General features: G+C 34.0%; 2 protein-coding genes across 3 annotated transcripts; one reads left to right on the forward strand and one right to left on the reverse strand.

The window, feature by feature from the left end:
* The first annotated feature begins 1,976 nt into the window (after window positions 1-1,976).
* On the forward strand, window positions 1,977-10,699 carry LOC123697826 (phosphoglucomutase). Its single transcript, XM_045644385.1, has 10 exons — window positions 1,977-2,366; window positions 2,496-2,577; window positions 4,536-4,735; window positions 5,193-5,346; window positions 6,178-6,366; window positions 6,754-6,954; window positions 7,385-7,592; window positions 8,817-9,000; window positions 9,817-9,896; window positions 10,290-10,699. Exons 1-10 carry the CDS (start codon window positions 2,127-2,129, stop codon window positions 10,426-10,428), a joined length of 1,677 nt encoding a protein of 558 aa, XP_045500341.1. The 5' UTR covers window positions 1,977-2,126; the 3' UTR covers window positions 10,429-10,699.
* Window positions 10,700-11,350: 651 nt separating this feature from the next.
* Window positions 11,351-20,327, reverse strand: LOC123697828 (sodium-coupled neutral amino acid transporter 9 homolog). 2 transcript variants are annotated; one of them, XM_045644389.1, is made up of 12 exons: window positions 20,228-20,327; window positions 16,841-16,915; window positions 16,293-16,425; window positions 14,951-15,054; window positions 14,317-14,474; window positions 13,936-14,097; window positions 13,469-13,672; window positions 13,051-13,244; window positions 12,553-12,657; window positions 12,339-12,407; window positions 11,972-12,135; window positions 11,351-11,540 (listed from the first exon to the last, which is right to left on the reverse strand). In XM_045644389.1, exons 1-12 carry the CDS (start codon window positions 20,305-20,307, stop codon window positions 11,372-11,374), a joined length of 1,617 nt encoding a protein of 538 aa, XP_045500345.1. In that variant the 5' UTR covers window positions 20,308-20,327; the 3' UTR covers window positions 11,351-11,371. The 2 variants fall into 2 exon arrangements, with proteins under 2 accessions (XP_045500345.1, XP_045500344.1); XM_045644388.1 differs by having other exon boundaries at window positions 13,469-13,675.
* Between the last annotated feature and the right edge of the window lie 4,817 nt (window positions 20,328-25,144).

Genomic DNA, 25,144 nt, shown 5'->3' on the forward strand with positions numbered 1-25,144 from the left:
TATACAAAAAAAATAACACGAATATTAGCGCAACAAGATTTTACTGTTGCCGTCGAAAATATAAATTTACACGAACAATATCGTAAGTGACATTACTGACCATAGCTTGACCTACACTAGTATAGTAAAATGCATCCAGCTTAATTATAATGAAGCCCTTGGGACTACTTAAATTTTGCTGAAATAACCAGATAGCTGAAAAAATTAGCTTCCATATGCGATATTAAAAGTCTCTGATACTTGTTGTTTAATGGAGTTATTAAGGAAAAATGGTTTTTTATTTTTCCTGAACATTTACACTTTTACGATTACCGGATTATTCGCGGGGGGCATCGAAATTAATTCGCGATGAAGTAATATTTTAAACCTACGCGCTACAGTTCCTCGGTTCCCGTGAATGGGTAATCTAGGAAAACTTACAAATCTAGGAATGGCAAGTCACTAAGAGAATTAGTGTACTTACAGGATTTTCATTTCGGCCTTTCTTGCAGTATCAATGTTCGGATACCCTTCGCGTTGCGGCGGCCAATAGATGTAGGTTCTTGGTCCCCGTCGTCGTCCCTCCGATGGAATGGCAATTCTCGATGCTTGTAGTTTCGCGTTCCGAGAGACGGCTCTCGAGGATCATCCTACCGACTGCGCCAATTATATCGACCGGCCCGCGAAGGCGCAAAAAAAACCGAAATTTACTTTAAATTATTTATTGTAAAAAAAATTACATAATAAATTACTCCTAACTTAACCTACGTCCCTCCCGTTCGATGTTAGAACTAAGAGTGCTCGTCCTCCTCGGCGGGGTAGCTGCAGCGTCGCGGTGGCGATGATTGCCGCAACACTCTCTGGAAGCGCAGGTGTGCGCGATGTCGCAATTCCTAACAGGTGCAGCTTCTTGGGTGGCCCCATGCATCCTCTAATCTTATATGTAGGTACATAACAAGTGTCTATGGGGACACAGAGCAAACATTAAACATTCATCACACAAATATTTGCCCCGGGTGGGAATCAAACCCACAACCTCTGGATTGGAAGGCAGGGCCACTACCAAGCAAGCCAACCGGTAAGTCAAAAATTGGGATAGGTTATAATATTACTTAGGTAAAAAGAAGATGAATAGTATAGGTTTAGGTAGTAGCATTACCCCATTTAGACAAGGTCAGGAGGGATGTAATGGGACTAAAAGATTAATAAATATGAATAATATTTCTTCATGAATCGTTTTCTATTATAATTCGGTATAAAGTACATTTTTGTTAAGGTGCCTACCAACGAGCAGACGATTTCTTACAATTTACCGTCACGCCTTTCTGCTCACATGTTTTAATCAGGCACTGGCAAATTCAACGCTTTCTAATTACAATTTTATTGTTTAAACCCGAAATAAAAAGTATTAATATTATCCCAAAAACTAGTAACAAAGTAAAAATAATTATCGGCTTCAAAAGAAGAAATACAAAATCTACATTTTTGTTGAAATTATCTTAGAAATTATACACCACCTATCGTGGAAAGTCTAAAGCACCAAAAATTATAATTATATACGTACATTTACTTGTTGAATTTCCAAATTCCAACTCCTGCGCTTCTCCCGCGTATTATTTGTTTTGCTCTAAATAAATAATGTAGGTAAATAATTAAGTAGTAATTTGTCATTATTCTTAATTCAAATCATTCAAATTGCGCGGGTATTTTAAAATGGTCCGGTTTTTTTTCCTTTTTTTAACACTGGAACTCTACTGTTTACTTAGACTGTATAACATATTTCAGAAAGATAAAAAAATACAAGTCATATTTATTACAGATTCGTCACACGTATCTACATATTACAAAGATATTAGATAATTTATCATATTCCCATTATTAATTATTATCAATGATTGTAATTTTTACGAAAATCCAATAACTATTTTCTTTAGTTGAATATTGATCGTGAAACGGAACGGAACGCGAATTGACACAAACGTCCTTGATTGACATTGTGTGAACAGCTGAGAAGTGAGAAGTTTTTTAAATCACGGACACGAAGTACGAATTTGACCCTCGAACTCACAACTCAGTTATCAGAGAAATAACATCGAGAGAACATTGAATAGTAAATAATATCTAGAATTTTCTTTGATTCAGAAAAAATGGCTAGTGTTGTTACAATAAGTACTAAGCCGTTTGAAGGGCAAAAGCCGGGTACAAGTGGTTTACGCAAAAAAGTTAAAGTTTTCTTACAAGAAAACTACACTGAAAACTTTATTCAGAGTATTTTGGATGCGAACAAGGACTCGATAGTTGGTTCAACGCTCGTTGTAGGCGGTGATGGAAGATATCTCGTCAAAGAAGTTGTTGATAAGATCATAAAGATCGCTGCTGGCAATGGAGTGAGTTTTTTTTATATATTTAAATATGTAAAACTTGTTGATTACTTTATTTGGCGTTTTGTTTCATTAGATGTTAAATGTTATTATACAAACCTTCAAATTAAAATAATATTTATTGTTTAATTCTAGGTTGCAAAACTTCTTGTTGGTCAAAATGGAATCTTGTCAACTCCGGCAGTCTCCCATTTAATCAGAAAGTACAAAACTTTAGGTAAGTCATGCATTGAATGAAATAGTTATTGCAATAAGAAAAAAAAAGAGTAACTTAATGATTCAAATCTATCATAATTGATAAAATACTTAGTGCCCAGGTACTTACTTAACCCATCGAGCCCCCAGCGGTCCGATTGGTCCACGACACGATAGATTTTCTATTGTGTCTGTGGTTCCGGGGGCTGAATTATTAAAAAGAATTGACTTCTATTTACTCACACACTACTCACAAACCCAAAATCATACCCTAGTTACAAATTAAACAGTTAAATCAGTTCTTATACAATAAAAATTATATCATAATATCACTACATAGTATAAAACAAAGTCGCGTTCTCCGTCCCTATGTCCCTTTGTATGCTTCTTTAAAACTACACAATGGATTTTAATGCGGTTTTTTTAATAGATAGAGTTATTCAAGAGGAAGGTTTTAGTATATAATTTATTTGGATGTAGACAAAGCGGGCGAAGCTGCGGGAGGTAAGCTAGTAGTTAATAATTTAAAATTATTTTTTCTGATAGTAGCAAAACTGATAAAATCTAGATTATATAAGATACTAGCTTACTGCTCGTGGCTTCGCCCGCTTTGACTTAAACCTAATAAATGATATACTAAAACCTTCCTCTTGAATCACTCTATCAATTAAAAAAAACCGCAATAAAATCGTTTGCGTAGTTTTCAAGATTTAAGCATACAAAGGGACATAGGGATAGAGTGAGCGACTTTGTTTTATAATATGTAGTGATTTATAATCAAAATATTTTTTATCAGCAATCATGACATACTAGAATTTCCTCATTGAGTCATCAGTATTTAATAATCCTGATATCTTTATGAGATTTGTGATGACTTGGCAAAATTGATTTCAAATGTGTTTATATTCCAAGGTTGTCACTAGAAAAGCTATTGAGTGTGTGAATAATTTTTATTTATAAATTATCTACCCTCGCAGTTTTACCCGCGCCGTTCCGCTCCTGTTGGTCTGGCGTAATGATATAATATAGCCTTCCTCGATAAATGGGCTATATAACACCAAAATATTTTTTCAAATCGGACCAATAGTTCCTGAGACTAGCACATTCAAACACACAAACAAACTCTTCAGCTTTATAATATTAGTTTATTTATAAATATGGGATGTGGTTTTGGTTTTGATATTCCCACTTTGAAAAGTGATACTGAAAATGTTTGTTATCTATGTTCTAATAATATAATATGCAATTTAATTTGCATTGAAATTATAACAACCATCTACTTTTTCGTTAAATTTAACTTTTATAATTATTATCAGTAGTTTGAGATCATAGAAATGGAGTCGTATCAATCAGGCATATGCCAAATAATTTTTCAATCCTTGGTTTATATCGATGAATAACTAATAAGTTATTCAAATAAGTCATTCATCGAATAACGTATTAAACTACCATTTCAAAAATGTATTGTAATTGTCCGTATTTGAAAGTTTAAAGGTGACATTTTAATATGTTCGTGTAATACCTACTTTATTGGACGGATAAATTTTAACCAAGGATTTAAAAATCAGAGGAATGTTTGGATTGCAGAAATACACATGCCAAAATTTAACAAATACTACTATTTATTACTAATCATTATATTAATAGCTCTTCTGCTTAACTCAACTCTGTATTGAATATTTAAAATTTACCTTCATTTTTATGCTTTACTAGCTTTCCGCCCACGGCTCCGAGCGCGTTTTCAAAGAAAAACCCGCATAGTTCCCGTTCCCTTGGGATTTCCGGGATAAAACATATCCTATGTAATCCAAGTTACCCTCTTGATGTCTGCCAAATTTAATTGTAATCGGTTCAGTAGTATTTGCGTGAAAGAGTAACAAACACACACACACACATCCTCACTTTTCGTATTTATAATATTTGTAGGATTCTGTCTATTTGTATGCTTTATTCTAATAAACATATTTCTCCTCTCCTCAGGTGGTATTGTCCTCACAGCGTCACACAACCCCGGCGGCATCAACAACGACTTCGGCATAAAGTTCAACTGTAGCAATGGAGGCCCCGCACCAGACCACACAACAAATGAGATTTACAAGCTTAGTACAGCCATCACGCAGTACAAAATTGTGCCTGATATACAGTGTAGTGTGGAGAAGATTGGCGTTCAGAAGTTTAAGGTATGTTATTAATATATTTATTAGGAATTTGAATTGTTTGTGTGTAATGTTATTTCTTGAAAAAATATGAAAGTTTTTAATGGGTGTATTAAATTTACGAAAATTGGTCATTTTGAAAAAAAAAAATTGTTTGTTTCAGCTAATTTCTAATCTGTGAACAATTTGTATTGGCATACCAGATTTAAAACAAAATTGCTCTCTCATTTTAGTGTGATATAGTCATGTATTGTGTATATGATATTATAGTGATATAGTTAACTATCTGTATATAAAAAAAAAAACAATTTTTTTTTTAATTACACATTATAATTTATAATAATGGCGTTGTGATTTAATTGTAAGATCGCCTTTTCAACAATGTTCAATCTCTAATTTTAAATTAATATAAAAATTTAAGACAGCACCATCTTAATTAAAAATAAAGCTTACTTATTTGTGTTTAAAATATATTTTATAGGTCGGTGATAAAGACTTCGTGGTCGAAGTGATCGATTCTGTAAAGGATTATGTCGACTACATGAAGGAGATCTTTGACTTCCCGAAAATCAAGTCGTTGCTACAGGGCGCGGGCAAGAAGCCATTTAATGTGCTTATTGATTCTATGAATGGAGGTATGACACATTTTTTTACATTTTTAGTTATTATCCTTATCCCGGTGAAGACAATTACATCTAACCAAAAGTCATTAAAATCCGTTCAGCCGATCTTCAGTTATAAAGAGAAATTAAGTACAGGGTGTCCCACTATTGGTATACTAAGCGCGAAGGGATTTGTAGTTTTGCATACACTGATCACGTAAAAAATACATAAACAACAAAATTACGTCAAAATTTTTTTGCTAAATTTTTCCTGAAAATCCATGTTGTCTTCTCTAGCTTCGCGCAACCGGCATATACCGCTTCTCTAATGTGAGCATTTTGTCTATGAAAACAACTATAACCTCCTTTGGGCTTAGTATACCAACAGTGGGACACCCTGTATACGTACTTAATTTCTCTTTATAACTTATTGCAATTTTTTTTAAATCATTACATCTAATCTTTAAAATCAGCAGTAAAAAAAGTACAGGTATCGAAATTTTTTGTACAGTTCATAATTTGGAGTTGAATCTAAAAACGGTTGGTACGGCCATTAATTGTATGGATGACAATTTTTCTTTGCAATTGCTCTTTAGCTTATTTGTACGGAACCCTTGCTCCTTTTTTTTGTCGCTAGTCCGACTCGTATTTGGCCGATTTCTTATTAAGCTATTGCATAGCTTCTATCGCGGGCCTTGAGCGCGGGGACCGAATCGAGAAATTCCGTAACGAAAAAACCTCACGCTCCCCACTCCGACGGGCGGAGGTGTGGCTTGAAGGCATAGCATGCAATAGCTTTACCGCGGCAGTCCCCGAGTGACACACGTCGTTTTTTTAACGTATCTTGAAATATGTTTTTTCCAGTAACCGGTCCATACGTAAAAGCAATATTCATAGACGAATTAGGAGCTACCGAGCAGAATGTAAGGAGGATAGTCCCTCTGGAGGACTTCGGAGGAGCCCACCCAGACCCTAACCTCACGTATGCTGCAGATCTAGTAAATGCGGTGAAGAATGGAGATTATGATTTTGGTGCCGCTTTTGATGGCGATGGTAAATTTTATTTTATTTTATTTCATATTGTTTCTTATTTTAAAGATGAAATTTTATGTGTTTGTGTAGGCTTACAGATGAATATTCATCATGCGAATTTGTAATATGAATATTAAACTAGTATGTACATTATACGTTTTATGTACATGCTTTTATATTCTCGAATAATAATGATATGGTGCCAGCTTCGACATCGTTGCCATGTACAAAAATAAAAATTTAAATATTGCATAAGTAGACAATTTTTTATGTTTGTTAAAACTTTTGTTTGCAACAATTTTGATGATTCTTTTTTCATTTGACAGCTGATGCAAAAGCAAGCTTAACAAAAATTGCTTTATAAATAAAAAAAATACTTCCAAAACTAATAAAAAATCTATTTTCCAGGTGACCGCAACATGATAATCGGTCGAGATGCGTTCTTCGTGACCCCGTCAGATTCCCTGGCAGTGCTGGCCAACCATCTCCAGCACATCCCGTACTTCCAGAGGTCCGGTGTGAAGGGGTTCGCCAGGAGCATGCCCACTGCTGCAGCTGTGGACCGCGTGGCTGCTGCGAGTGGGAGGGAGATGTTCCAGGTTCCCACTGGTGAGTGGGATGTGTGAAAAATGGTATTTGTAAAACTGGTCTGTAAAATGTGTGTGTGTGTGGTAGTTTTTGGTAGTTGTAATTGTAAAAATTGTAATACTTTACCAGCTACGCTCCACGGTTTCACCCGCGTTGCTCCGCTTCTGTTGGTAAAGCTAGACCAACAGGTAAAGCTAAGGTAAGCTGGCATCTATAGGCTATATTATATATAAATAAAGATATAGATATAGATAGCCTATAGATGCCAGCTTACCTTAGCTGATAACCATCTTATTTGTAAATTTTATCTAGTTACTGTAATTAAAATATGTATATCATACGCAAAATATCTGCAGCAATCTTATCTCAAACTGTTATAAGTTATTTATGTAAAAAATATATTATAAAATTTTCACCTAATTTCCATACCACTGTTTTTATTTACCACCAGGTTGGAAATACTTCGGCAACCTAATGGACGCCGGTCGTCTCTCTCTCTGCGGCGAGGAGAGTTTCGGCACGGGCTCCGACCACGTGCGAGAGAAGGACGGCCTGTGGGCGGCACTGGCTTGGCTCTCCGTGCTCTCAGCCACGCAGCTCTCCGTGCAAGAGATACTGTCCAAGCACTGGACACAGTTCGGCAGGAATTACTTCACCAGGTGGGTAGTTCGTAGGGAGAGAGAGTTGGGCGGCACTGGCTTGGCTCTCCGTGCTCTCAGCCACGCAGCTCTCCGTGCAAGAGATACTGTCCAAGCACTGGACACAGTTCGGCAGGAATTACTTCACCAGGTGGGTAGTTCGTAGGGAGAGAGAGTTGGGCGGCACTGGCTTGGCTCTCCGTGCTCTCAGCCACGCAGCTCTCCGTGCAAGAGATACTGTCCAAGCACTGGACACAGTTCGGCAGGAATTACTTCACCAGGTGGGTAGTTCGTAGGGAGAGAGAGTTGGGCGGCACTGGCTTGGCTCTCCGTGCTCTCAGCCACGCAGCTCTCCGTGCAAGAGATACTGTCCAAGCACTGGACACAGTTCGGCAGGAATTACTTCACCAGGTGGGTAGTTCGTAGGGAGAGAGAGTTGGGCGGCACTGGCTTGGCTCTCCGTGCTCTCAGCCACGCAGCTCTCCGTGCAAGAGATACTGTCCAAGCACTGGACACAGTTCGGCAGGAATTACTTCACCAGGTGGGTAGTTCGTAGGGAGAGAGAGTTGGGCGGCACTGGCTTGGCTCTCCGTGCTCTCAGCCACGCAGCTCTCCGTGCAAGAGATACTGTCCAAGCACTGGACACAGTTCGGCAGGAATTACTTCACCAGGTGGGTAGTTCGTAGGGAGAGAGAGTTGGGCGGCACTGGCTTGGCTCTCCGTGCTCTCAGCCACGCAGCTCTCCGTGCAAGAGATACTGTCCAAGCACTGGACACAGTTCGGCAGGAATTACTTCACCAGGTGAGAGTCGTTTAATAATTCACCTAATTTTATTAATACACTTTCTCAATTTTCTTTTCGATCTGTATCTCAATTTATCACTTCACCTCATCATCATCAGTGCACTTTATCAATACACACCACACGTTGAATTATATCTATATAAACAATAAAGCAAAGGAATATAACATTATTTTTGTGTAATAATGTTTTATTTATTGACATAGCAATTAAGAAAATCCTTGAGTTTGAGTTAGATTAAAAAAACTCAACTTTGAGTTTGAGCTTAAGAAATAACTTGTTTCAGTTAGATTAAATAAATACTTTCAAGTTAGAATTAAAAAAAAAACTTGACTTAAATTAAAAATATATAATATATAGTTAGGAAGAAACTTAAGTTTAAGTTTTTTTTTTTTTATTTATTTCTATGTGTACATATACCTTTAAACAATTTAATGTACACAGGTATGACTATGAAGAGTGTCCCAGCGACCCCTGCAATGAGATGATGACGGAGTTAGAGAAGAAGATGAGTGGTAGTGGTTTCGTGGGGTCGTCCCACTCGAGTGGGGGCAAGACGTACGTGGTGGCGGTGGCTGATAACTTCTCCTATATGGACCCCGTGGACCAGAGTGTGGCTATGAAACAGGTGGGATAAATATTTATTCTTCTACAAATTTAACAAAAAAAGTAGGTTCAATGTGATATTTTTGGTTTTATGGCATTCAAATGCTTTATAAATATTATAAATTTATAAAGAATAGAAAAATTGGTTCACGAGCCGGGACTCGAACCCGCATCCTTTCGCGCCAAACCGGGGCGGATGCCTGACCAACTCCCACTTGTGACTGCCAGAGCGATCGAATCTATTCTATTCTTTCAGTTTTATGTGTCTAAGGGACACACCAGTCCAAATTCCAAAAGTAGGGTTTTTCAATAAGATGAAACTGGTGGGAAAAAGTTTTATTTTTGTCATTTGAAAATTATCTTCAATAAGGTGTAAAAATTCCTGATTTTTTTGGTTCCTTTTTTAAAGATATATAATTTTTTGTCAAAATCTTTTGTAATAAAAACCAGTCTCACTTTCTCTATTAAAAGTGTAAGATTTCTCGAGATTTTAGTGATCGAGCCGTTTATAGTTAATGCCATATCATACATATATTATAATCCATTCAAGTATCAAATAAATACTAATTGAGAAATTTTTCGTCGTTTTTGGATAAAGACGCGGGGGTAGAATCCTGCCTAGTGCTCGATTTTTTTATTTTCTTTATTAATTTCAAATAATTGGCCTTTTAAGGCCGCCAAATTGTACATTTATTTTAAGTTACATATCGTAAAATTTGTTTTTGTGTGCATTGTACAATAAAGTGTTTTCTATTCTATTCTATTCTTTCTAATTTCTCATTAATAAAGCATTTGATAGCAATAAAACTAAATATAAAATGAATACTTTTGCACGCAGGGTCTGCGCATAGTGTTCGAGGACGGTTCTCGAATTGTACTGCGCCTGAGCGGCACCGGCAGTTCCGGGGCTACTGTACGGTAAGTTATCTTTCAAATTCAATTTAAATCTATACTTCTATACTAATATTATAAAGAGGAAAGGTTTGTATGTATGTATGGTTTTCACGCATAAACTACTAGACCGATTTTGATTAAATTTGGCACAGACAATCTTTAGAACCTGAGAAAGAACATAGGCTACCTTTTATTGCGAAATATGTACCACGGGCGAAGCCGGGGCGGACCGCTAGTTACATATAAATTCAAACTCAACATTTATAGACTTCTTCTTGAAGCACTTATGAATCGTCATTACGTATTTTTAACATTTACCGCCGATTCGGAAAGCAGTATCTATGGAGAAGAACCGGCAAGAAACTCCATAGTTCACTTAAATTATACATTAAAAATTAAATTATTATTCTTTCACAGATTATACATAGATTCGTACGAGGCTAGCGATGTCCTCGGCTCTGCGCAGGAAAAATTGGCGCCTCTTATCGATGTAGCTTTACAAATATCGCAACTACAGAAATACACTGGCCGCGATCAACCCACTGTTATTACATAAATAAAAAATAAAAAAAATATATATTAAAAAATAGGTCACAGATGACAGAGGTTGCCATATATTTTTAATATTACTGTCAATTTGACAATTTGGTTTGACAGTGACATCGCTTTCTATGATTGTCTGTGTATATTGTTTTGGCGGCAAAATTTTATACTGTTGTAATTTTAGCGTCTATGAGGCTGCTATTTTAAAAATAATGTTTTTAAAATATATTATTAAGGCATTTTATATTTCAAAATTTGAAATCATTATATAATAAGTATGTTTAATGTATGAAAATTTATATAAAATAACTGATATAATCAATAATATATTGCAAAGGAATGTTGAGATTTTATTTATATATTTCTTATAATATTTACTCTTTACTTTTTACATTTCATCACAAAATTAAGTGCAATATTATATTTACGAATTTAGGCTAAGCAAAGTTTGGACTTATTTTTACTTTTTTAATATAAGTTTAAATAAAATGGTTCATAGTTAATAATATTGTTTTATTTTTAAACCTTAAAGATACATTATGACTAGATAAATGATATTTACATTACATAGGTATTTATTATAAATATTATATAATAATGTGTATTATATCAACATATAAAGAGGAAAATTCGAATGAAAAAACAAGTAGACATTTACAAATGAAATACAACAATAATCTTTGGTACATTTATCTCATGAATAATTTATTAACTAGGTTCTTGATATGACAGAGTAACGAAAAATCTGTGTAGATTTTATTTTATTAAGGTTTGGATAATTAAATCGACTAAAAGAGTGTCTTATTTCTATTCTCACTACAAGGTCATAGTTTAAAATTTTAAATGCTGTCATCAACATAATTATTATACAAAAAAGACTTTTCAAATAAGTTTAAATCAAAAATTACAACCACATTCAGTTAAAACCAAGTTAAAACAAATCTCTTTGCTTATGATCATTCAATAAAGAATTGCATGAAAAGATTAACAGTTCCAAAGAGAATAATAGCGGTGTAGAAGATGGTCTTCCATAGAGTTAGCTCTCTGCGAATGTATAGAGAACGCATGTAGAGAAGCGCGGGAAGCGTGAACACGTGGACTAGACCGCTCACTGCACCCGTGTAGCTGCAAAAAACAAACATTTTTGAACAGGTAAAGATAAAATAAAAAATTTTGTTTATTTATACAGAAAGTATTTATTCTGTGCCAGAGATACCTATATGATATACTCTTGTTAGGGGCCCCGCTTAGCCTAAGGGTCCCTTAGAATATATTCGGCGGTAGCTACGCCTCTGGACTCAATACAAGCACTGTAAACACTTGTAATTGAAAATAATATACGATACGATTTGTGAGTTTTCATCATTCTCTTGTTGTTTTTAATTTCCTTTCAATTATTAACTTTTTATACAATTGTCTTTAAAATATCTGCTTTATTTTTCCTTATAATTGGGAATTATAATGCACTTTTATTATAGAGCAAATATTGCAATTACAACTGTAAATTCTGAGCCATAAATCAACAACAGTACCTATATATTTCTTATAAAACTCACCGTATGATAGTCCCCACGTTAGGACACAAGCAAGCTACAAGGATGCTCAAGCTAACAAGCAGCAGGTTTACGAACAATGTCACAGCGCGCGACTCCTTCAGCGGCAGCAGCAGCAGCGCCTCCGTGCGGAGCATGTACACCACTAGCGGGTATACTGTTATCACCTAAGAAAAGTGGGAAAAAAGATGAATACAGGTAAAAAATCAATAAAAAAATGTAATACTAATAGAACGAATGGTACATTATATAAATCGAAAATATATTATTATTATTATTATATATATAAATATATATGCAGAATGCAGTTATGTTATGTTTTTTGAAAATAAAGAAAAATAATAATTTTCCATCATCTACTAATACTTACTTGAAACAGTAGTAAAGCTCTCGCTACTACCGTCATGACGTCGTGCATCTCGAAGTTATTTAATATATTCTGAAAATTATAAGAAAATCAATTATAAAAATAAAACGTAAAATCAATGGTAATACATAGGTACTTACTAAATTAAGAGAGAAAGGAACGTGTAGGAAATTCTTATCTAGGTACAAAAAGATAAGATTTTTGAAATCAGACTTACATCTTCAATGCAACTCTTAGCAAGGGGGAAGCAGATGTAGAAGACAGCTCCCACTATCGTGTATGTGACTGTTACTAAAAGAAATGCTATCGTCAGATCTCGGCCCTGGAATAAAAATGAATTTATATTTAGGAGCAATGCAGTGTGCAACAGCAGCAGTACATAGTATAGTAATAGAGGTAAGATTTTATTTAACACTAGCTGCTCCGCGCGGTTTCACCTCCTTGGCTCCACTCCTGTTGGTCATAGCGTGATGATACATAGCCTATAACCTTCCTCGATAAATGGGCTATCTAACACCGAAAGAATTTTTCAAATCGGACCAGTAGTTCCCGAGATTAGTGCGTTCAAACAAACAAACAAACAAACTCTTCAAGCTTTATAATATTAGTATAGATGTGTTTGTTCGTTAGGAAACAGTGTAAAATTTTACCTCACATTATTAATTGAATTTTGATTTTTTTTTTTTATATATAATTTAGTATGCTAATTACTCACATTTCTATCCTGTCGTTCGTTATTCGTCATTATTGTGATAATAATATTGTGAATGTAAAAAGAGAGGGCCAACATGCCGCTAAGTACAGCCGCATCAGTTCCCCTGTGTGGGGCCTCAGATACGGTAAAGTTGAGGCCCCAAGAATAGCCTTTCACGATTACAAATACTAGTAGGTAGAGAACTGAGAGTGTTCCTGAAATTATTAAAATATTATGGTCAATTTAACAATGAATAACTGGGTAAGGAGTTTTCATGTTTACTTTCATAGCAGGGTTAAATGCGGTTTAAAATTTTCAAGTATGAAGTTGCAAAATAAATAATTATAAGATTTATAGTGCATGTTTTAAAATTCGTTGAAAAGATTTTCATATTAATATAAAAACTTAAAATTTAATTGAAAATGACAACTGTACTTACCCAGAGAATTGAATTTAGTGAAAAATGAAACATTTCTGAAGTTCAAAAGTGGGAAGACTATAATTGCCACGTAAAAGGGCACGGTTGTGTGAAGGCCCCAGTACGGGGACGGATCGTGCACGGGGACGTCATTCAGGGGCCCGATGAGATCGTTTTTAGGGCACATTAAACTGGAGTTGAACGTTGTTATATTGGCTGCTGGCTCTTCTGAAATTGAACGAGATTTTAAATTAACTTTATGTTTTCTATTATAGAGTTATTAATATTGGAGAATATTGAAATCTGAAAGAACATCTGCCATAAATTACATTTATGAATGAGATATAAAACCAAATCTGAAATCTAGATATTATTACATAAAAGAAGTACTCTCACTTTACTTCAAATCAAGTAAAAGTTTGTCAAAAAGGTAATGCTTTACCAACGTATTAATAAACTTAAAAAACAAAGCTATTTAAATAACTAACCGATAAAATAATTAACAGTATAGTAGAGGAAGTTGGTGATGAGCACCCAGTAGACCACATTGGCTCCGACCAGCACAAGCAAGCTGAACGCGTGCGCGATCATCTCTGATAGGGGGCCTAGTAGAGCGCGACAAAGCGATGGTACTTCGTAACTGTCACCACCTGGAAATATGGATATTATCTTTGTAATAATACTGTTTGGAGGATTATATATAACTATAATTTTATATTAATTACATATTGTTCCTGATTCACAACAGAATAAAACGCATAAAAGTTCTAGCTCTTTCAAATAGAGTTCTTCAATGTAATAGATTTTTACTTAAATAATCTCTATGAGAAGTGGGTTACTATGTTATGGTTTATCCTAACAGTACTCACCATGATACAAATTGACCTTTAACAGCAAGTAAGCTGTATACAAGCATAACCCAGCCATGAAGGCGAGCAGCAGCAGCGCGGCCGGCAGTCCCGCGCGCTCCACGCCCCACGCCATTGTAAGTAATGAGGAGCCCATTATCGTGTTCCATATTGAGAAACTGTAATACATATTATGAGTTTTATTTTATTTTCTGTAATATTATTACTATCTACTGTAATAAATATTATTTTAAATGTAAGAAATGTTTGCTTCGGGTTTTTGGTTTTTACATATTACAAAATTGATAGTTTTGATTTCATGGTTTTACAGTCGTCGTGGTTTCAGTCTTAGGATGTTCGCTATTGGACAAAGGTTCACCTTTGTCCTTTGTCCAATAGCGAAAGCGATTCCGAGGTTATATAGACTGTGTAGGTATAAAATTGAACGTTTTACAATTTCCATTTTTTGTGGGGCACCAATGACAAACGGAGCCCTGGAATATTTGAGTACATACTAATAATAAATCAATTATTAAAAACTTCGTACATTTTATAACGTATCAACGACGTATATAACTAAAGAGGATAGATACCAGTAATAAATAAATAAATTAACTAATAAAAATATTTATTACAAAAGCAATGCATAGCATACATTGTAACCAGTGAGCTTTGCCGTTTTTTCGCAGGTTTATTTGGCTTTTCAAATGTCCGTTTGTATGTGGCTATTATATCAGCATCTGACAATTCTCCCGGTCCCTGAAAAAAAAAAAAAGAAAATGAATTTAAAATTTGTACAAATATACTTAGATTTGGAATCATTTAAATATGTTTATATAAAACTAAACTTCATTCATTGATTAATTATTATCATTTCGTCCCTGAATAAATCGTTACTACCGTCTGTTATTTGGGACATAGTTATTATAATTATTAGTGCAATATTGAATTAGGTATATTTTTTTACAAGTATGTCGTGTACCAAATAGATAAAGCTAAAAATAGCAACGAGTGTAATTTTATCTCGACGCGTATTTCTTAATTAATCTTAATTGTCAGTTTATTGGAAGTTCTAAGAATTTAGATTATTAATTTGAACTTATGCTCAGTTTATAAGAAAATAATAACTTTATGCATATAATCACAACTATATTAATTATGAGGCCTACACCACCGAAACTAGCGCCACCGAACATTTTATTTTTTTACTCCTTAACCAGATCAAATTTAAAAAATCTAGCTCGGTACTTTGCTAGTATATTACTTGTAGTATTTAACTGTTCATTATTCTATATTCACTTTTGATTACCGCCAAAAGTGGCCACTTTTGGCGGTAATCAAAAGTTCTCCTAATTTACCGAATGCAAAATAATGAAAAGTAATACCAAAAATACTACAAGTAATATACTAGCAAAGTACCGAGCTAGATTTTTTAAATTTGATCTGGTTTAGGAGTAAAAAAATAAAAAAAATAAAATTGGGGGGGCGCTAGTTTCGGTGGTGTAGTCGCCTAAAATTATAGGTACTTGAATGTATGCAATATTATTCATATTATTCATTTGTTTGATGTTGACATTGTTTGTTATTATTACGTATGTATTATCAATTATCATACAAAACACTAGTTCCAACTTCCAGCCTGCGATTGCACACACGCGTGGAACTCGCAAAAAAAAGTAGGTATTTAGTTTATATACCTACGTTCTCTACTAGGTATAAGTAATTATTGTTGTGCTAAGTATAATTTTCCTTCAGCGTTTCATAAACTTTTCTATTGGTAGCGTAGGTAATTGTTTGTTAAAAATGAAAATCTCTATCATCAATGATTTAAATAATTAATATTTTTATGAACTTGAAATTTATCTGCATCGTACCAGATAAATTATAATTGCCCGACTCGTGGAGGCGAGATAGCAACGTGTAATTTGTTTTAGGAGTGAGAGTGAGAGCGCTTCATATAAGATATTTTGATGTTTTAAATACAATTTAGTTGTTACCAGGGTATCAGAGCTGATGCAGTGTATGCTCTTATAAGCGGGTACGTAGCTCGGCGCCAGCAGCAGAGGCGCTGTTTCTCGCTCCATTGCGCTTTGGAAGCTCGCACTGCTTGTGGATACTGATGGGATTTGACTGGAATATATGGAATACCTATGTTATTCTTTATTTCAGCTTTTTCTTTGTTTCGTAAAGGAATTTATAAAATGTTGTTATTATTTTTTTATAATAATACATATTATAAAGTTACTGGCGTATCCATGCGGGGCCCCAAGCAAAGGGGCCCCCTAACGTGAGTATATCACAAAAACTAGGTTTAAAAATAAAAATGACGTCTTAAAAATAAATATAGAATATGGTATATACGAAGCCAGATGAAGGTTCGCTATGCATCACTTAAACCGATTAATTAATAAATTAATATGAACCAAAGCTGAAAACGATAACAAAAACTACGGAACCGCAAAGCGAATCGATGATGGAAGCTTCAATAGAAATGGCTGAAGACACGTAGGAAACAAAGTATTTTCATAAATCAAAATGTACTCACGTGTATCTACAGCCTCGTTTCCTCTCCTCTCCGTCTTCACACTCCGAGAAATCAGAGCAGGCGCTCCCGAACACTCTATCACAAACACATATTATCATGATTATAGTAATAGTTTAAATATCGTATTATAAGTATGAGTTGAAGATAAGAATGATAAGTACGTCGAGTATTAATTTGGGTCAGTCACCTTTAACCAAATATGGGGATAGGAAAGACGCACATTAGATAAAAAGTGTAACAAAGTATTTTTAGAAAGTGAAGTAAATAGAGTATAATGGACTTGTGATAGTTTTATTAGAGTTATGAATCTTCTAGTTCTGTGTCCAACTAAAGATTTTTTTTCCATATCTCAAATGAACCTAGGTCACATAAAGTGTAGCTCTATCTATATTATCATTATTATCTGTGGCTCTATCGTAACTAGAATGTGTTTTACCGAAAAAAGTCATTATTTTTTAACTTTACTACTATGTTTATATATATGTTGCTTGTTTTTTTGACTGACCGGTTGGCTTGGTTGGTAGTGGCCCTGTCTTCCAAGCCCTTAGAGCATAGAGGTCGTGGGTTCGATTCCCACCCGGACAAATATTTTGTGTGATGAACATAGACGTTTGCTCTGTGTCTGGGTGTTAATTATCTATATATAAGTATTCATTTAAAAATTATATATGTATGTTTATCAGCCATCTGGTTTCCATAACACAAGCGAAAGCTTATTATGGAATCAGATTGTGCCGTGTGTGAAAATTGTCCTGAAATTTTTATATTTATTTATTTTATATACCTACGTGTTTATAAATAATAAATGTTCGTCAACGTGACTCAGATTGAAATTCGTCAATAAATTCCAAAAATATCCCTTTTAGATAAGTAGTTTTTTACAAGACAAAGGCAATCTCGTATTCAAGGCAATATCGGGAACCTTGATCCCGAGATAATATTAAATTATAATAACACTTAATGGCTCGTAAATAATGTCATGAGTGTAAATTATCGGCCTAGGCCCTAGTTACATACCTAGTAGAACTAGGATTGAACTTTCTATGACATAGTTATCTGATTACAATTTACAAGATATTTTTATTAGATAGAAATGTAAACTTAGTGACGTTAGGTACTAAGTTACCATAAACATATAGAGTTACTAGCTTACCGCCCGCGGCTTCGCCCGCTTTCTCTAAAACGATTTGAGATTTAAACTATCCTATCTCTCAAGTTTGATCGAACTGCACATGGTGTGCGAATTTTATTATAATTGGTTAAGTGGTTTAGGAGTCCATTGAGGACAAACATTGTGACACGAGATTTATATATATTAAGATTAGTGAATTGAAAGTGATTGAATTATCAAATGAATAGGTTCTGCTTATTTTAGACAGTAGTATTAAGCTACCTAATACCTAAGTAAAAATTTGACGCTCTAAGTACCTATAAGATATTTTGCTCCTAGAGCGATGTCTAGAGTCAGTGGTTCTAATAAAATACTCATTTTAAGTTAAAGTATGTACCTATGTACGTCTTATGTACGTATACCATCCAATTATTTTAGATACACTAGTCAGTGGATCATTTCTATTCCTTTTTAAATACCCTATTATAATGAGAACTGAACAACAAATTAAATAATACATAATAAAGCTGAAAAGTAGCTCTTACTTTAATTGAAAGGGTCACTGAACTTGCACAATGAAGATAAGACGAAACAATTTACGCAAAAAAATCAAGTGGTGGGAAATCGAAGAAGGGATAATTATGTAAATAAATGTATGTGCGGATACAAGACGCCAATAAATTATAAATTATTATTAATAAAATGACGATATAAATGTAAATATTGCATCATCTGGTGATTAAATAGGTATACCTATACGTACCTGCACTACCTCAACCTTTAACATTGTAATTTGCAATATAGGTACCTACCTAAATGTAAAATAACGAAGTTCTATGAATAGAATATATCTGAAAACTAGGTAACTACATTAAAAAGTCGCCTTAAAATTTAAGTAAATTATGTATAGTTTTAACCTATAGGAATACCCATCTATTGGTAACACTACTAGTACCTAACTAACTCGCCTGTTTATTTACCTACATTATTGACTTGTCCAAGATTTCAATCTCCTTATCAGAAAATTGTTTAAATACCTATCAACAAACATTTTGCTACTCTCAAATTTAATAGTAGTTGCAGGGTGGAAAATATTTTTTTTATTTTATTTGTGTTAACCAGTCAAGTCCGAGCCGCAGTGTACGATTCCGCTGTTTTACTCAAAATTGAAACAATAGCGCGATAGCTTGTTAATTGCTCCGAGGCTACGCCATCTACTGACATTTCTATGCAATTGTTCGAAATTCGTATAAATATTACTCGTACACTTGAAAATTAAATATCTACTTTTAGCGAATTTGAATCGCAATTTAATCATTATATTATTTTAGACTCCTCCGCCCCTCTCCCTATGACCACGCTGGCTGTTAAATGTTCAAAATCGGGATAATAAATATCTTTTTAGTTTTTACATTTATTATTGACTAGCTTCCGCCCGCGACTCCGTCCGCGCGGAAAAATTAAGATTAATTTTTTTTCTAAGTATTTTTCCGGGATAAAAGTATCCTATTTTATGCCCAGGATAATAAGGTATAATTATACCAAGTTTCATCGAAATCTAACCGTTAGTTTTCACGTGATGCCTTCACATACAGACAGACAGACAGACGGACAGACAGACAGACAGACAGACAGACAAAAAATTTTTTAATCAAATATTTGGGTTTGGTATCGATCCAGGAACACCCCCTGCTATTTATTTTTTCAATATTTTCAATGTACAGAATTGACCCTTCTACAGATTTATTATAGACCAATGTAATTAATTAGTACGGTATTTGATTGTTACCAAACTATGAACTTATTTTATTTCATATTTTGTTCATGACTAAGTAGTTAGGTATTTAAGTTCAGGAGAAGCTTTCCGCCCGCCATTGAGGAGTCCAAATCAGGCGAAAGTTAATGTGTAACTTGATTACTTACATATTTCAATCTATTTAATGACTTTCGTGATTTAGATACTAATTAATAATCAATAATTTGCATGTTCATATGTGATCGAAATGTTACTAAAAGTTATAACAACTGTAGAGCTTTCTAATTAAAATTCACCTAATGATATTTGTTTCATATTTTACTAATTTCATCATTGATATGGATAGAAACTGAGATGGATACTTTCAACCTGAATTAACAATAATAAATTGAAATTTTTACTTTCTCATCCTGCACGTAACTACTTTAAAAAAAAGGTTATCTATTGATACTCATTCACGATTTAGATTTTCTAGTCACTTAGTTCTTGTACTGAATAATATTATGACGTCATAACTCACCCGTAACTATCTGTAGAACGAACTGAACTGGCCGCGGATTCATCACCACTTTTATCATTATTATTCCTTTTAAAACGCATTTTTATTAATTCAACAATATATAATACCTATCACAACAAATGTACCATCGTTTGCGAGAGTTCAATCACAATTGATAATCATTTTGTTTTCAATGTAATTGCGAATATAAATAATAAATATCTCGTTTATATCCGACTGGAGTAATTGAACTCGACCGTAATAGATAAAGATTGTTACCAAGTTTAAGTTAATCGTAGCTTCAAATGTATCTTTATTGTTCTTAAAAATTTCGCGACCCGTAACCTAAGTTTACATCAATTTGTTAATTGTAATAAATGTTTTGTATTAAGATTGCGTGGGTGCCATGTTACATGCGATCGAGTTACGATAGAGCATTTTTCTGAGATGATTTTAAAAAACGTTTAAGTGATTAGTTAGGTATAGGTATCTAATTATTATAATGTATAAAACAAAGTCGCTTCCCGCATCTTTAAAACTACCTACGCTAAAAATTTATATGCGGTTTTTACAATAGATATCTATCACTCTTGGTTCTAGGGGGAGGTTGTAGAATACAATTTGTTAACTTATACACAACTAGCTTTCCACCCGCAGCTTCGCCCGCGCATTCAAAGAAAAACCCGCATAGTTCCCGTTCCCGTGGGATTTCCGGGATTGCATCATTTTCCCGCGATAAAAAGTAGCCTATGTCCTTTCTCGGGTATCAGAATATCTCCATACCAAATTTCATGCAAATTGGTTCAGTAGTTTAGGCGTGATTGAGTAACAGACAGACAGACAGAGTTACTTTCGCATTTATAATATTAGTATGTGGATGTGGATGTGGCAGGAAAGCTAGTGGGTGTAGTGGTAAATCTTAATATATATAAATCTCGTGTCACAATGTTTGTCCTCAATGGACTCCTAAACCACTTAACCGATTATAATAAAATTCACACACCGTGTGCAGTTTGATCCAACTTGAGAGATAGGATAGTTTAAAACTCAAATCGTTTTCAGCGGGCGAAGCCGCGGGCGGTAAGCTAGTAAATCTATAGTTCATGGTAGTTTCAGCCAGCACACTGACACGATATGTCGGCTCTACCATGGTGCATTTACACCAAACGAACATAAAGCTAGAGCTAGAGAGCAAGAGCATTCTTTCGTGATCTTTTAGTGTAAACGAAAACTAATATTCAGTGTTGTTCAGTACAAGAACATTGCATACAATCTTTTCGAACGCACTTAGAACAACGAAAGAAAGGAAGAATGCTCTACACCTGTTTACATCTAAAGAATTTGACATAGTCAGGGAGAATGAGCATTCGCTCGTTTATTCTAAATGCACCGGATGTTGATTGTCGCAACTCGCAACCAATATAAATCCTACTAATATTATAAACGCGAAAGTTTGATACGATGGAGGGATCAATGAATTGATATTTGTTACTCTTTCACGTAGAAACTACTGAACCAATTACAATGAAATTTGGTATGTAGGTGGCTGAAGACCCAGAAAAGTAGATTAAGTTCAAGGACTATAAAAATAAACCTTCAGATTTATCCTAATTTTCAATATTACAGGATATAATTAATCAAATATCTAAGCCAAATAAAAGAAGATATTTAAAGCTTCAGAAATAAACTACTAAAAACAGGGTGTCCCACTATAGGTTCACTAAGCGCGAAGGGACTTTTAGTTTTGCATACACTGATCACGTAAAAAATACTTACAACAAAATTACATCAAAAAAAATTTTGCTAAATTTTTCTGAAATCCATGTTTTTCTCTAGCTTCGCGCAGCATATACCGCTTCGCTAATGTGAGCATTTTGTCTATGAAAACATAATCTTAAACAATAGGTCACGTGCTGGTAACAAAGCTGGGCGGGTTGCTTGTTATGGGTGTACCTACACATAGTTTTAGGAATTCATCTATTTAAAAAAAAATAAATCTCCGTCTGGAATTTTATAAGTATTTTTTACGTACTCAGCGTATGCAAAACTAAAACCTCCTTTAAGCTTAGTATACCAACAGTGGGACACCCTGTATAATAATATAATAGAGCCTGATATAGGTACTTTAATCAAAATATGTAGATGGAATCACTCAAAATTGTCTGAGTCATAATGCATATATTTATATATATTTTAAATAAATGACTGGTCATATCAACTGTTTTATCATATACAGTGCAATATGTATGTAGTCAAAAAATTTGGTCAAGGGTAAATAAAAAACAATATTAAAGTAAAATAACATTTATTTACAATAAATACAACATATCGAGCAAATCACAAAGCAGATCCAAAGTTGCGTATCTGCTTTAAATTAATCTATGATAAACATACAAACTAAACTAATAATAATTTATAAATAAATCCCTATCTTTGGCTGCTGCCGAATAAATAAAATATACAGGAACATATACACAATTTTGATAATTGAGATTGTTTTTATATCTAATACAGCCAAATTAGATAATTTAAATCTTCCTGTTTACAAATGTTAAACTAGTAACTGATACTAAATGAACTTACATAATAAGAGAAATAGGTAATTCATTTATATGATGTGTTTTAAGGTATCGGTAGTACAGAAATTGAAATGTTTACGTACAGATTGGTATGATTTTACAAAGAACAAACAAAAACTACTTGTGCAAAAAATTATTTTAAACTAGCTTAAGAATTTTTCACTTCTTCTAAAATGACTTTACAGAGTCGCTCAATGTTCTTTAAGCACATTGTGGCCTCTACATTAATTTACTTGCCAATTAATAACAATATTCACTAAAAAAACTAATAAAAACAATATAACAGATGTGTTTGTTAAGAAATATCATGGTAAAACTGTACATTATAGGGTGTGGAGTTGAGAGTCGCTGTCAAAACATTAAATATGCGTAACAAAAACAAGAAAACTTTTATGGTAATTTTCCGATTTACAAAAATTTGTAACTCAAAAACTAAAAGTTTCCTCAAAGTGGAATATCAGATTTAGGTTCCATAGGACAATAGCCAACCACAAAAAAATTTACTACTCTCAACTCCACGCCCTATAATGTTCAGTTTAGCCAATATCATTCTTTTAACTCCTCCATACGCATGTTCTGGTACAATAATTATTAAATAAGGTTGTCTAGATTTTGAATCCCATTTTTCTCATGCAGGCTTTGTGTTCTTCTATTAGTGCACCACATTCATCCTCTCCCCTTTCTATGATGCTGTAAATTGAATTATATTTTAGTTTATTTAAAATGTCTACTGTTTACACTTTACATATTGCTATAATGATAATTTTGACTAGATTTTTTAGGTAAATAGAACCTAGAATATGGAAAAAGTTCATATATAGTTACAAATTGGAAAATTCATTATTGATATTCATCTAAAAATATGGGCATACCTATTATAAAAGGACAAGATAAAAGACGTTCATTACTCATTAGAAAATGTATATTTCTCGTAAAACACCTGAATTTTCAAGGACAATAAGATCACAGCTTACGCAATAAAGGACAAATTTCACGAAAATTTAATTATTATAACCTTACCATGCATCTCGCGCTCTCTTTGTTTCGGGGCAAGCACAACATGGCTTTAGTTTCGGCTTTTCACCATCCGGAGCCGGTACCGCCTCTACTTTTACATCTGCAGATTTCGCACTAGCATTACCCATTTTACTCTCACTTTTCTCTATTCGATGATGCAATTTTGTTGCGGAAAACGAAAATATCAGCGTGATAATGACAATGACATTTCAGATTTGACAGCTCACATATACATCACTGTCATTTTAATGACATCTGTTTTTTTAAACGCGTGGTTAGAATCTAGGCTTTTTTGTGAATTTTGATCCAAAGAAGGTAATCGATGTTTTGACTAGACCAGTGGCATAGTCGAGATTTTTTTAAAATTATCATGGAGAATATGTTACTGTGCAAAGCTTATCAGAATCAATAATTACCTAGATTTATAATTCATGACAATTATTAAAATATCATCGTTACAAAAGTATAAAATATACAGGGTGGAAATTTTCTATGGGCCCTGGAGCAAAAGTCCTTAAAATACTGGACATAGAAATTTTTACTTTCAAAAAGATAGAACTGCATTTGAGTCGATACATATCAAACTCCGGTAAGTCCATTCTAACAGAAATGTGGGAATCGAGGTATTTTTAATAACTTAAAAAATCAATATGTTTGGACCTTTATAATTTATGACGGATATAATATAATACATTAGAATTATTTTTACGAAGAAAAAGAAATGTATTACTTGATGATTATGCCACAAAATTAGATTTAAATCTGGACATACAGGCGTTTGATATGTACCAGCAAAACTTACCGGGTTTTGAAAAACATCGTCTTGGACTTACAGGAATTTGAAAAATCTCTAATGGACTTACAGGGATTTGATAGAACTCAGTTTTGGGACGTACTGAGGTGGTGGAAATGGGTAGATAGTTCGTCGCGTTGTAAGTATTGGACGTTAAAATAAAATATGTAAATTAAAAGATACAAATTATTATTATTTACCTTTATCATCCCACTGCTGGGCAAAGAGAGGGGTCAATAAATCAAAACGGTTGAAAAAATCTCAGTACGGCCCTGGGCTTCATGGCTGGGAATAACTACTGTGCGTGTGCTGTGCGTCAAGTTTCATTTATCTTTTAGCTGTTTTCTGAGCCTTGTCGGTTTTAGCTTTTGGTATTGTTTTTTTCCTTGCTTTGTCTAGAACCACCACCTCTATAGTAAAACTGTTTTCTTCCATCATTTATCAATTAAAACGATTTATAAGCATTGGTAACACGTGTTAGCTTCAACAAAATTGAGAGAAATGGCAGCCATTTTAGTGCCATACTGCGCTGTGATTGGTCGAAATGGA

Source organism: Colias croceus, chromosome 15 (genome assembly GCF_905220415.1).
Source record: "Colias croceus chromosome 15, ilColCroc2.1".
NCBI classification, from domain to species: domain Eukaryota; kingdom Metazoa; phylum Arthropoda; class Insecta; order Lepidoptera; family Pieridae; genus Colias; species Colias croceus.

Excerpts from the sequence above, each read along its gene's own strand:
- LOC123697826 (XM_045644385.1), top strand. The coding sequence starts at position 2,127 with ATGGCTAGTGTTGTTACAATAAGTACTAAGCCGTTTGAAGGGCAAAAG. Across the intron at positions 7,593-8,816 it reads GGCAGGAATTACTTCACCAG|GTATGACTATGAAGAGTGTC; the intron begins GTGGGTAGTTCG and ends TAATGTACACAG. Across the intron at positions 9,897-10,289 it reads AGTTCCGGGGCTACTGTACG|ATTATACATAGATTCGTACG; the intron begins GTAAGTTATCTT and ends ATTCTTTCACAG.
- LOC123697828 (XM_045644388.1), bottom strand. The coding sequence starts at position 20,307 with ATGCGTTTTAAAAGGAATAATAATGATAAAAGTGGTGATGAATCCGCG. Across the intron at positions 12,136-12,338 it reads GAGCTTTACTACTGTTTCAA|GTGATAACAGTATACCCGCT; the intron begins GTAAGTATTAGT and ends CACTTTTCTTAG. Across the intron at positions 11,541-11,971 it reads AACGTGGGGACTATCATACG|CTACACGGGTGCAGTGAGCG; the intron begins GTGAGTTTTATA and ends TGTTTTTTGCAG.